Source organism: Lissotriton vulgaris, unplaced genomic scaffold (assembly GCF_964263255.1).
Source record: "Lissotriton vulgaris unplaced genomic scaffold, aLisVul1.2 SCAFFOLD_1043, whole genome shotgun sequence".
In the NCBI taxonomy this organism is placed as follows: Eukaryota; Metazoa; Chordata; class Amphibia; order Caudata; family Salamandridae; genus Lissotriton; species Lissotriton vulgaris.
In genome coordinates this window covers 227,748-242,271 of record NW_028252006.1, presented here as the reverse complement: position 1 = coordinate 242,271, position 14,524 = coordinate 227,748, and the positions used below count along the sequence as shown (strand labels likewise).

At 43.2% G+C, this 14,524-nt stretch overlaps 1 protein-coding gene across 1 annotated transcript in view; it reads right to left on the bottom strand.

The window, feature by feature from the left end:
* The window catches only part of LOC147662694 (uncharacterized), a gene marked incomplete at its 3' end in the record, with an annotated part of 662,849 nt that overhangs the window by 543,633 nt on the left and 104,692 nt on the right, over positions 1-14,524 (bottom strand). Inside the window, exon 5 of the mRNA XM_086950972.1 lies at positions 6,466-6,665. Coding sequence (XP_086807098.1) covers positions 6,466-6,665 — 200 coding nt within the window. The remainder of the gene's footprint in view (positions 1-6,465; positions 6,666-14,524) is intronic.

Sequence of the window (14,524 nt, the reverse complement as noted above, 5' to 3'; positions counted from 1 at the left end):
GGGCACCTAATTTCAAATGTTTTCTAATGTTATGTTTACTCGTCCCTAATGTTAAATTATGTATTTGAACAACAACTCTTCACTTCCCCTTGAATTCAAAACACCTTCGTATATATGGCCGTCTTTGTAAGGCATTTAGGGCCACATGTATCATTAATTTTACCTGTTGCGAATGATCCGACTCACAGATTCAGGCCGTTTGCGACCGGTAAAATACAATTTGGTATGTATGAATTCCAATTAAATCGTAATTTGGAATTGCAAAAACATACCGATTCTGTATTAGGAAGGGGTGTTTTTCCTATTACATTTTCAGGACAGCTAGGCTTTCCCTGTCAGCAACAAACAGGAAAAAATATACATTGGAACATCCGCTTTAAGAGAGCGGGTGGTCAACACTGCTTAGACTTACAGCCGGATATCCGATGGGCTGCTGGTCAAAGTCTTCCACCACCAGAGTGAATTTTGACTCTGCTGCGCTACTAAACGGAGGCACGCCCGCAACGCGGGACGCCCGGACGAAGCCCGGACAAAGGGCGGGCCGTCTGAGGCCGTCCGAGGACGTAGAGGTCGGGTTGGGACCATCACCCTAACTTCTCAAGCCGTCTAAACAAGTAGGAAATTGCTTATCACACATTTTTTGTCCTACTGTGTACCTTAGGAGAAGTCGCTGTTACTCACTGTGGGCTATTGGTATAAACAACTAACTCTATCTAATTGTTGGAACTTCACACATTATAACATGACCACGAGAGGCAGCAGAAGTAAGACTGCCGCGGGTACAGCGGCAGTCCTAGGCCCAATAGACACCTTCATAACTAGAACACATGACGCAATTGACCCCAGCATATCTTTATTGCAGCGAAGAGTATCGCATGACTTGAGCATTGCCAAACGCTCCTCTTTAGGAAGCATCAAATTTGATGCCACGCCTGTCAAATCTAATACAAATAACCCTGCTACCACTCATGATCCCCAAAATGACCCTCATACTTTAACAAATGAGGTTGATCTCTCAGTGTCAGACACTTCTACCAACTGTGATTTAAGTACTGACCTAGAAAGATCCCCAGCCCTTAACGTGGCCTCAACACCTGAAATTGTGGAGGACACGCAGGAGAACGAACCAACTCATATACAAGGGGGAGCAATCCCGAAACTAAATAAGCAATTGACTTTAGTTATCCCTCGGGCCTCAAAGAAACTTCAATGTGTGCGACAGCAGAAAAGTAAGGAGACTGCTAATGAATCGCACCAACTCCCAGGGATTACGGATTCAAACATAGGGGAGGAACACAGGGATAAGCATGAAGCTACTACAGGCAGCGATCAGCTGATTGAGCGAATCGGGAACCTTCTAAGCATATATTTGTCACCAGTCGAAACCAGGCTTGCCCGACTGGAAAAACAAATTCAATCATTGATATCTCTAAACACAAACCCAGCATCTTCTGTTCCCCAAAATACATCTGCACCTAAAAACCCTAAAACAAATACTAATAAAACAACTATCCCTCAACCAAAACCTACCCTTACCCCAATAACTGTCCCGAAACAGAATCCCCACAGCAACAGCACAACCGTTGTAAATAAACCCCCAACATCTAACAGTTCTTCTCTTACCCCTATCACGAACATTCAATCAGCCACTACTCAGTCAGGGAATTCTCATGTACCATCTCAACAAGGATCACAGACATCCACGCAATCTAATCATTTGGCTGCAAAGGCGCAGCAGCCGAAGACACCGTATGAACAACCATATAGGTCACGACAGATTCCAACACGTATCACCCTTCCCCCTGAATGTGGAGCCTATGTCCTTGTATTGGTAAACGTACCGACACTCAAACAAGAACAGAGTGAAACAACATCGTCCCTGAAAAATAAGATGCTTCATTGGCTAAGTTTGAACTGTAATTTTCCAATAGAATGTGCCGGGGAAATTTCCCACACCCAAAGAGTAGGCTGGATAGGCCCCCTACGGAAAAAATTCGAGGGGGACTGTGTAGCGATCACCTTTAGAAATCCTCAGTGGGCCGAAAAGACACTAGCTAAGGCCCCTCCACCCTCTACATGGGAATTCAATACAACTCTTCTCCCATTAGGGTATTTCTATAGGCATTTATTAAACACAAATAACAATATTCCGCCTACCTCCATGAATCTGTTTCCAGAAAGGTCTTTCCCGTCTGCCTCTTATCCTCCCACTTCTTTCCAGAATTCTAAGTTTCTTTATCCAACAGGCTCGGTACAGTGGCACCAGAGCCAAACGCCCATACCGTCTGCTACCCATCCTTATCTCTCTGAAATCTCTTATCAAGAGAACGGAGATAATCGATGGAGACAAGCGGCCCTTCCATTAGCTATTCCTTATAATATTCCAACCTACAATAGATTCAATGCTCTTTCTGGTTTAGACTTTAATGATTGACTTCCCAATTCTCATTCTACCAGGGAATCTCCACAACCATCTAAAACAGAGATGATTTTACTATCTAATTCACGCACCATCTCTGGAAAAAAATCAACCCAGCTGTCCCCAACCTCTGGCACAGCTAATTGCTCAATAATAAATCATCATAATATAGATACTATGGCGAGTGCAACATCGGCTCCAATTAACTTGGAAGCCACTGACCTGTTAGCTGATACAGGTAATCCCGTTTACCTGACTCCAAATATTCTGCAGATTCATTTCACTTTTTGGAATATCGCAGGTCTTTCCTCAAAGAAGACAAACCCCGATTTCCTGAGCCAGATCAATTTGAGCGGTTGTATCTGCCTTCAAGAGACTTGGGCCATAAGGCCAATACACATGGTGGGCTTTAAAACTTTCTGGTCACCTGCGAAGAAATCAACCTCTGGTAGAAATAGCGGAGGCTTAGCCACTTACATTATAAATACTCTTCCTGTGGATGAGGTACTCCCCATAAGACTAGATACGAACTTTCAGATTATAGTGCTAAAGGTCACCAAACAAAGACTTTACCTAATTATAAACTTTTACAACAATCTCTCTCACGCTGATATGATTACTCTTCTCCCAGAGATCTCTGCAATATTACAAGAGCAACGAACTAAATACATCAAAAAGTCATGTACAATAATCTGGGGAGGAGATTTCAACCTTCACCTATGCAGTAACAGTGACAACAATAAGTGCGGTATTAGCGACGAGGCCGACATAAACCTTACGCACTTTACACATTCTAATGTGGGATAAACAATGACCAAAATCATGGCTGAACTAGAGCTAAGTTTTGCTAATGAAACAAAGACTCCACCTGTTCCTTTCCAGCCCACATTTAATGGAAGAGGCCTAATTGACTTTATATTGATCTCAACACCCATAGGATTCTCCATAGAAGAATTCAAGGTCCTTAAAAATCCTTTAAGTGACCATTTTCCAATCATTATGGTTCTCGCCGAAACAATAACGAATAAACCACATGACATCATGACCGCCCTTAATCAACGTGATCTAGAATTAGGCTCCTCGAATGGCTTTACACTGAAGTGGGGCACTATTGACAAGGAAGCAACAACCAAAAAAATAGTCACATACAATCAAACTGACATTATAAACTGTTTGGACCCTACTACACAACCAAGCGAAATTATAAAGAGCTTTCTGACAATTACCACAAGTACACAAAAAGAACTAACCAGGATGCACAAACAAAAGCCCCACATAAAGAAAGGTTGCTTCAATTCAGCATGCACAAAAGCATCCACACGTTTAAAAGAAGCTCTAAACAGCGACCGTAGGGATAGAGCTGAAATCAGCAGACTCAGAAAGAAGTACATGGCTGCCCTAAACAACAGGAAAAAAGAAGTGAAAGCTGAACTATGGTTAAGTCTTATCCAAAGCTCGGAATTAAAAAATAGTACCTTGTTTTGGCAGGTAGTTCGTTCCACATTTCTAACAGACAAAGACAATTCTCCTTCAATTGATGTTGTTATAAGTGAACATGAATGGGTGAGTCACTTCATAAAAGTCTTTTCGAAAGATCCGACAGAAGATGTAGACCAACCTGAACCTCTGCCACACATTACCTATCCAATAAACCTCCATCTTTCTCACGATGAGGTACAAAAAGCGTTAAAATTCTCAAAAATAGCCAAAGCCCCTGGCCCGGACGGCGTCCCCGTTGATGTTTTTAAACACCTCCCGGATCTTTGGACCCCCCTATTGACCAACGTCCTGAACGCTACCATTGAAGTGGGCCTCTTAGATTCTTGGAAATCATCAACGTTGGTACCCATATTCAAAAAAGGAGATCGAAACAGTCCATCATGCTACAGGCCGATCTCCCTCCTGGACTCATTAGGCAAGATGACAGGACGAATACTCCTTGAACGACTCCAGGAGTGGGCTACCGACCATAACATTATCTCAGACCTATAATACGGTTTCCGGGAGGGGCTAGGAACAGTTGACCAGGCCTTAAACTTGTCCCTATTGGCGGGCAAATACGGGGAAGCTAAAGGGTCTTCTTTTCATATGGCATACTTCGATCTCTCTGCAGCGTTTGATTGCGTGGCACACTCAACGTTGTGGAGAACCATTTTGAAAATGGGAGTTCCTACCCCAATCGTGGACTTTCTCCGAGAATTGTACACAGGCACTACAGGCAGGGTAAGATTCGGGGTAAGGGGTGAGCTCACGGACACCTTCAGGGTGGAAAAGGGGGTCAGGCAGGGGTGTGTACTGGCCCCCTTTCTATTCACCCTTTATACTAACGGCTTGGAAGCTGCCATGTTACAGGGCAGTAAGGACCTCCCTTTAATAGCTCGTCGGCAGATACCAGCGTTCCTATATGCCGACGACGCCGTTATTTTAGCAAGAACACCAAATGAACTACAGTTGGCCTTGAACAGATATTGCGCCTTCATGGCAAGTCTGAACTTGAAATTAAATGCAAAAAAAACTTACACAATGCATGCGGGGAGAAAAGAAATGTAAAACACAGGAAACTGCTTGCACAGGGTGAACATCTGGATAGGACTCCAACCTATCCCTATTTAGGGATCGTCATTGGCGAAAAATTTAAATGGAGCCCAGCCATCAATGCAAGGAAACTTTCATTTCTCAGAGACATCCTCGCTAAAAATCTTTTCATAAAGACTGGGGCAGCGACCACTCAAAGAACTGCTGCAAATATATAACTCTAAATGTGTAAGTACAGCAACATATGGGGCGGGGATTTGGGGCTTTGCAAATGTGGACTCAATACAAAAAATAGAGAACTCCTTCCTGAGATACTTGCTGGCGGTACCAAAAACTTGTTCCACCTATGCCTGCCATACTGAGTTGGGCATTGACTATATTAAAGACACTATAAAATTGCAGCCAATAATGTTGTGGCGTAGAATATGGGTCACTGAGCAATGTCATTTGACTAGGGCGATCATTCAAGATATCTTAACATTGGATCACTCTAAGAAGATTAAATGGTTGTCCTATGTCAATGCGCTACTAACAGATCTAGGATATAGGAAGTATTTTGACCATCCATTATTGATAAAAGAAATCCCAAAAAAGAACCTAAAAAGGGAGTGCCTTGTTCACCTGCGCCAGTTACGTTTACTATCCGAGATCCATAAACCATCTGTTCAACACTCTTTACTAGCCCAGACTGTGTTTACTGTTGAACCTTACCTGAACTTTAAATTAACACAGTTTGAAAAAATGTTGCTCACTCGTTTCAGATTTGACCTGTTCCATTTACTGGTTGCATTTCCAAAGCAAAATGTCTGGACATCCACACTTTCCATGTGCCCTTGCGATCTAGTGTCCCCACAAACAACGATACACACAATGTTATTCTGCAAATTCTTTACTGAACCCCGTAAACGCTGGATACTGCCCATTTTGAAATTCTGGGGTCTTCGACAGTGTCGCCCAGCGTATCTGGCACTTCAGTATCTCGAAAATGAAAACTATGCTAAAGCGATCGTACTCTACCTCAAATTTTGTTTACATCACCGTATGAACTTATGAGTACGAATAACATTGCAGTTTTGCACAAATAAAAGAAACTAAGATAACAGCAAAGTTGTATGTTATTATAAATGCCGAAAAACCTACATAAACTGAGACGTTGTTGCTCTTTTTAAATATGCTTTTTTAACAAATGTATTTTTAACGATTTTTAACTTTTGAAAAATTTGTAAATTGCTCATTTTAAACTTTTATGGTGTTTTTTTGAAAACTACCGAATAAAGTTATTATTGAATTGAATTGAATTGACTCTGCTGTGAAAAACATGGTAGCCTCCCAAACTTTAAATAGACCGAAGGGAATCGAGAGTCTGGAGGACAGGGTGCTTCACTTTTTTTGGCACACTACCCCGTCTGTCAAACTCTACATGATGGCCTGTGTAATTCAGGAAAATCATGGCACCATTACCCCATTGATAAATGCTGAAATACCTGTGACATAAGTAGTTGAAAACATACCTTACATCCGTCTGGTTAAATTCTGGGGTCAAATGTTTACTATTCTCAAGTCGGTTCTTTTTGTTATTTAACAAAGGATGTTCTTGTTCTTTAGCAGTGGATTGTTCTTGTACTTGATCTTCTTGATCTTCCTTGTTCTGGTGGAACTGTCTTTTAAACCAGTCAGGTAATGCAAAGTATCCCACGATGGCATCATTTTCCTGTAATTCAACAAACCTTTAATCAAATATTTTTTTTTTTATTAAGGTCTTGGCTTTTTGCCAGGTAAAATGTATGCATATATAATTACATTGAGGTGCATTGTTGAATAAGTTATTTACTTTCGGTAACGCATTATCTGGTAGAGACATACCCATAGATGCATCAAGCATCCATTCTGCGAATTCCAAATTGCGAAAAAGAACGAATCACTATTAAGAATTCCCAGAATGGGATGCAACATGAAAATCGCTAAAAATTAGCGATTCGCACCCTGCTGCAATCGCCAAATGCGATTTTGCAAAAATCCGTGTCTAATTGCAAACCGGCTGTTTCCAACACCCAAATTGCGAAATCGCAAATAGCAATCTCGCACATTGCGAGATCGCAAAAACGTGAACTCGCATTTGGAGCACAATGATGACATCACTACCAGGAAGTAGCCTGCTCCAAGCATCATTCAGAGCACAGAGCTGGATACATGAGGAGGCAGAGAACTGTGCTCCAGGTGCCACACCCTGCAGTGCCCATACAGGAGTGGAAATCAATCCACAATCTCCCAGGAAGCTGCAGGAACAAGTAACCACACGTAACCAAACACTCTGCCTCCAGGATTGATAAGGCCTGCCATAGGAGTGACTTATGGGTTACTGTGTGTCCTTGTATGTGTTAGATATAGAGATACTATACCTAAAGCAAAGGGTGATTACACCACCTTGCCCCAGCTGAGTGATCAGCCAGTTGTGTCAAATAGCAAGGCCAGGCCAGGGGTGGGACAATTTGTGCTGCAGCCCCTGGTAGACCTTGGATGCACCTATGCCCTGGGTACCTAGGGTACACTGTACAGGGGCTCACAAGGTGATCCATGTTCCAATTGGTAAGGCACCTAAAGTGCCTTGGCATACATTTAGAGAGAGAACAGCAGGCTGTGGGTCTGATTGGCAGGCCCACAGCCACATTAAGTCATAAACCAGTGAAGCAAAAAGCAAAAATTTGGGGTGAGCATAGGATAGCAGACCCTACTCTCCTACAGGTGCCTGTGATAAATAGCACAATCCACCAATACCCCAGTATCTGGCTTAGCCCAAGTGTCCAACAGTATGTCATACAGGGCCTCATTATATGGGAAAACAGGCTCCACCCCATCTGCGCAGTAGGAAGAGGTAATTCCAATACTGTAGCCACTCTCCTTATAATATATGTAAAAAAGGAACTTGCAGCAGTAGCAAGACTAAGAGGGGAAAGTAGCCCTGAGGATGGGGACGACTCCAGCCCACTACCCTTACCAAGTGCAGATTGCCAATTCTCCTCCAGAAGATGTGGAATATAGGTTCCAAAATAGGCTATATTAGCCCAAATTCCTCTCTATCACCTGCTGCAGAAGACTTTTTGAGGCCCCACCATGAGGGAAGTAAAACAACAACATTTACCTCCATTGGCTGTATCGACTCCACACCTGACGCCAAGAAGGTGCCACCTTGACGTCTGGAGGAAGAGGAGAAATTACTTAGATCTGCGCCAAGGCGATGAAGGATGGACGCCGAAGGTGGAGACCCCTAAGGGCTGTGCACCGGCACCGATGTGGAGTCGGCCATCGCCGACTGGCACCAACCCAATGACGACTTAGATGACCCAACTGACATCGAAGTTGAACCCACTGATGTTGCTCCTCTCACCTCCACAGGGCCCAACAGGGCTTCAGGGGAAAGTGGGGGCCAAAAGATAAGATGCAGAGAATTGCAGTACTCTCATTTGGGCCATCGATGCCCCAGCTACTGGAAAAATGGGGAGATACGGGGTGGATCTGTGTAGGGCCTCCTCAACCGGCAAGTGGAAGGAGCTGTGGAAACTCCATGCGGGGGTGCCGCGACTTCAAACGTCTATGCTTACCTTGGGGCGTCGATGGAGAACAATGTATTCTTGAGCGTCTACAGCTCCTAGAACGGCCCGTGAATGTCCGTCTGACCGAGAAGAAGTAGACCAAGGCCAACATGAAGTCTCTGTAGACTAAACAGCTGCACCACTAAAAGTTTAATACTGCATTCCTTGAGCGCCTTCAGCTCCAGCTTCTAGCAGGAGCCGCAGTCTTTGAGCCGTGGTGTTCTCACTACATAAAAACGGAATGCTGGTCTGTAACCGACATTTGTAGAGTACAAGACCCACAAGGCTTAAAGCCTGAAGACACGACAAAAGAACACTGTTTTCCAACCGACAAACTGTCAAAGTAGGCCAGAAAACAGCCGGAGGAACTGCTTCTCGGGATCCAGGTTACAGCGTGGAAAAGAAGAAACTGAAGATTTAGCCAATAAGGTAGTCCAGATGCAAGTCTGCTAGTTCACCTAGATGCCTTTTAACCCCTTGCATGAGCCATGGTTGCCGTGCGTGGAACGCTCGCAAGCTAGGCTAATTCCCCTGCTGTGCTGAACGTTCCACGAAAACGGGTGTGGTCATGACGAGCTCAGCTCCTCATGAGCACACGAGAACTGTGCCTCATGATGAGCTGAGCTCGTCATGAGCATGTTTGGCGCTGTGCGTGCCCCCCTCCCCCCAGCACAGCAGGAGAATAACTCCAGCATGCAAGGGGTTAATACCCTAGGTTAGGTTTACCAACTTTAGAATCCCTGCAGGCTCTGACCACTAAAGTCCAGGTAAGAACCACAAATCTTTCTGTCTATTTCTCACAGTTGATTCACTAACAACTACAGAAAGATTACAGGGGAAACATACTAAAGTATCTCCTAAGTAGTAAAGTGAGTCTGCATCTGTGTGTTCTTGAGCCAGGCACACTGTCACTTCATGTGTCGAACAGCAGCTTTTCTGGTTGCAAAAACTAGACTGGCCTTTTTGAAATCTTATTTTGGTGCTGACAGGTTGAATGGCAAACACCTTGATTGGAAGAAGAAAAAACCTAACCTTGAGTGAAAACTGTGAAATTCCTTCATTGGCACCATTTACCACAGAAGGCCTGCCAACTCACCTTGTGATGGGCATGATCCCAAAGTTAATCCCCAGTTCTGATAAAGGTAATGCTAGATTCATTTTGTAGGCATCTACATAGCGGACAGATTACAGTTCAGGTACATTTAGCTCAAAAAAGGTACCAGAAGATTTTGCAGCTGTAAATGCAAACACCCTGTCTTCAGGGGAAATCATAACTCCTACTTAGGTGGTAATAGTGGAATTTAAAAGTAATGACATTTAATATATGGAAAAGATTCAATTTAATGCCATTGCACACACACAAAAAGGGTTTATTTCTAGGGATACCTTAGCTAGTATTAACTGGGAAAAAAGATTGTTCCAGTTTAAATCACCATTTTGTGAAGAGTACTCTTTAGAAGAAGAAAATACGGATGTAGTATCACAGGCACAATAACTGGCTCATAGTTATGAGATTGCAACTGTGGCTGAAAAGTATATAGTGTCACTTCTAAGGAAGTTTGCTGATGTTTTTGCTGAAAACATCGCCAAAGAACGACCCTCACAATGGGCAGAAGCCAATAAGAATGTCACACAGACTTGATACTAGGATCAAAAGTTTTTAACTGTCAAATCTATGCTTTACAGAAAAACAGAACACATACCTGACAACCTACCTTGATAAGTACTTGATGACTGGGTTCATTAAACCTTCTGTATCATTAGCTGCCTCTCTATTATTTTTTACCCAAAATCCAATGGAGAGCTCTGTATCTGTATTGATTATAATACGCTGAATAACATCGTAATAAAGAACAACTACCACTTGCCCTTGATTTCTGTCTTGTTAGAACAATTCAAGGAAGCCTGCCACTTGATACGGGTAAGGCAGGAAGGTGAATAGAAAATATACTTTAAAAGATGGTTTGGGTTCTTTGAGTAGTGTGCATTGCAGTTTGAGCTCTGTAATGCCCCAGTGGCATTCCAATATTTCATCGATTAAGGGTTACATGACTTTATTGATTGCTTTGCAATTTGTTTATATTGATGATATTTTTATCAATTCCCTTGATGAAGAAAGTCGTGTGCAACATGTTTCAGCTGTCCTACATCCCTTATGACTAAATCAACTCTATTGCAAATTGTCAAAATGTTTTTTTCATGTCACACAGATAGAGTTCTTAGGGCTGGTTCGCAAATTTCCATCAACACTTGATGATCACTTCTCTCAGGTCTTTGCCCCTATAATTCATCTGCTTTGAAAATAGGTCTCGTTTTTTGGTCTGAAGAAACTGAGAAGGCCTTTAACTTTTTAACACTGGCTTTCATTACTTTCCACATTTTGGCACATCCTAATTCTAATATTCCTTTTTGTGTTGAGGCCGTTGCTACTAATGCAGCCTTTAGTGCTACTCTTTCTCAACTAAATGAGAGAAATGGGCAACTGAACTGCATTGCTTCTATGTCTAGAAAAGTAAATGCTGCGGAATGGAATTATATTGTAGCTGTGAAAGAACTTAGAATAAGAAAAGCTTGCAAAGAATGGCGACATCTGTTAATAGGGCTAAGCACAGCGTAAAAGTCTTTACTTATTATCGCAACTTAAATTGTATGTTGTCTGCTTGTTTGTCGACACCATGTCAGTTGCGATGGATTCAGTTTTTTTGTAGAATATGACTTTGATCCTGTACGTTTAGTCTAGGGACGCAAAACAAAATAAATTATGCTTTATCCAGGCAATATTGTAAAGGAAATAAAACACTTGCTAATCCAACATCAATTTAAATCCAAAGCAAGTGATGGGAGCCACAAAACAAAAAGGGTTTTAGAAAATAGTTTGTTGCAAATTCAGTGTTCAAAAGGGTCCCAAAAACCAAAAACTAAGAACAAATCAAAGTGATTAATAATGGATTGCCTTTTAACAAACAGAACTCTGCATCCCCACTAGGAAACTGCCCAAAAATATCTCTTATGGTGCCATGAAAATCCTTTAGCAGGGAATCCAGGCATAGAGAAGACTCTCGGTTTAGTGTAAAGAGATTTCTGGAGGGCCTCTTTCCCTGCTGTACCCATCCCAAAACTCTTTCCTCTTATACAGCCACATCAATCCCCGACTACTGTACAATGTCAAAGTTGGTGTTGCCAGAAGGTGGGCCTAATTGAGCATCGAGTCGCTTTTGAAAAACATCACGGATCTTGACAGGGGTGCTTTCTAGCTGTCTATTTCTCCATCATTGGAGATGATCACTGAAATCAAGGCACTTTTTGGGCCTTGGGCCACATTCATCAGTGTGCCTTCCAATAACTAGCCCACAGGGGACACCAAAATAGTAATTTCTCGTCTCCTGACATCAGCGGTTCACACCCTCCTCGAACCACCAGCAACATTTCTGTCTTCCATCTGGACTATCGGCTGCAGGTGTGAAACAACTTCTAGGCTCCCTCTGGAGCAGCAAGTAAAGGCCAGTTGAGATGGTGTGTTCAGACAAAGCCAGCGAAGGCATTCCAATATTTGTGTCAAGACCACACTCCTCTCAACCTGCAGGCGTAGGTCCCATCTGTTTTCTGGATCCCATCCACTGATGTTGTCAGGCCCATTTTTTGGCAATATATTTCTTTGTAAATAAGGTTAGGTTAAAGATTTAGTGAGAATCTCGACGAGGGCTTAACTCAAATTACTTGCGACCTTCCAGTGGCAAAGCTTCATGTAACTACCAAGATATAACTCATTATCTGAGAGACAACATGAAGTCCTTAAATTGTGAATATTTCGTAGAAATTACTTTTTAATGCCACAGATGAAGCTTCAATTGTAGACTTTTTTATATTCACAGGTAAAAGGCAATTTTGACATGATCCTTCATAAAATATAATACACAACAACCATGAGTCTTCATACAGAGTAAATGGTAACAGCCACCAAGTGTTTCGTGAATAATCGCGTCTTCAGAAGTCAGATATTAAAATCTGAAATAATTAGTCATTCTTCTCATTAATTCCAATTCAATTCAAGATGTCTAACGTATGAATACAAATATAACTATTTTGAGTGTATTGCTCCAATATCTTTATCCCCCTTGACAAGGATATCTCGCTCTTCAAAGTTATAGGTCCTGATCCGACTACCACAGTTAACCAGCCATAGCTAACAGGTCGAAGCATGCATCAGTTTATTTTAACTATGGTCCTAGTTAATATAAAAATAAAATTGTCGCGTGGCCAAGATGGCGGCGGAGTAGGACGCTTCTCCGAGCCGCTCCGGCACCGATCCGGCATAGCTTCTTATAGCACGGTCCTGAGGGAGCGGTTTAGCTTCAATAGTGCTGCAGAAGCTCCCCTGGCATAGCGGAGTGGTTTGGAGCCGTCGGTGGAGCGGAGAGGCATCGGGGCGACCACCGGACCGACTGAGATCTGGGGCCTGCGAGACCCCGGCCTCACGTGGTTCCTGGCACCCGCTCCTGGGAGAGGGCAGGCCTCCTAAGACCCCGCCCAGGACGCACTCACAGTCAGTATAGAATAGCCTCTGTCCGAGAGACCTTTTCCTTCCAGATAATACAGTTTCCTAAACATGAGATATTAGATACGATTTGGGATTAGGTTGATCTGACATCCCAGACTTCTGTCTCCGCATGTAAGGCTAAATGTCAAGTCCCCTTCACCCTCCAGTTATACGTCAATCACACGTCATGCTGCTGCGCGCGCATCTTTGCCATGTATTTCTGCTGACACTGCAGGATTCACTTATGGATCCACCCACTTGTGACATCATGTTAATGACGTCCTAGTTCACGCCTTCATGCACGCCTATTGTAACGCCTTTTTATTACGTATATGTCTTTTTATCTCTCCTCTCAGCTGTTACGGATTCTGCCATATGTTATTACTGTAATGCTTTGAATATATATATGAATGATTGTCAATAAAGTATTGTCTGTCAGTCCCTTCCCGAACCTACGTGGTGACGGAATGGTATGCCACCTTGGCTCGAGCCAAATACCCAATTCCTTTTTAAGGAATAAAACCTTTTTGAGAAACCTCAAATATCACGGATTTTGCCTCTTATTTTTCTGAGTTATTCTTATTGAACTTTACCGCATAAATTAAGCATGGGTAATTAGAATTTACCACATAATTGGCGCCCGAATAGGGACCCCTCCCCCATCTCACGCGCCGGAGGTGCGTTGCAGGCCTAGCCTCCTGCCACAGCCGGACGGACAACTACGCGTACCCGCAGGATTTCCTGTATCTCCCTCAGGCCAACGGAGGTGACTGAGGCTGCGATCAACACCCAGACGAGGCGGTGAGGAGTGCGGAGGATCCCGACCAGAGCCTAGCTGAGAGAGCAAGATCCGAGGTATACGGAGGCCCACCAGGTTCCGAAGTTCCGAAGTATCTGCGTCACGAGTCGAGCCCGAATCCAGTCCGGTCCAATCCAGTCCAGAGTTTCCGAGGCCTTCTGTTTCCGTGCTTCCCGGTGAGTACTGTTGCTGGGGACGCATCTAGACGTGCGCAATAGTTTGTGCCGGTCAAGACGGGTTTGGGTACACAGACCTGGTCTGCACTGTTTAGCAGTGTATCTGTACTGTTTTAGCAGTATATCCTGTCTGCACTGTTTTGCGGTGTATCTGTACTGTTTAGCAGTACATCTAGTATCACGCAGTTAGCAAGTTTTATTCTAATTATTGTTGTTCGTTTTAAAATGTTTTAATGTGTTCTCAAAATGTCGTGGTATGAGTGATTGTTCGATCTTCATTATTGTGATTATTGTGTTCATTGTGTTCATATCTGAGTAAGAACCAAGTAGCCAGATTTTAAGATGCCGTTATTCTCCAAATTAAGACAGATAAAAACTAGAAAAGGGATACTCGAGGAAGCTGTTCCCATTCCACCTAGGGACACTCCAGGGTACTTTATGTACCACAAGCACGGCCTAGATGCCGTT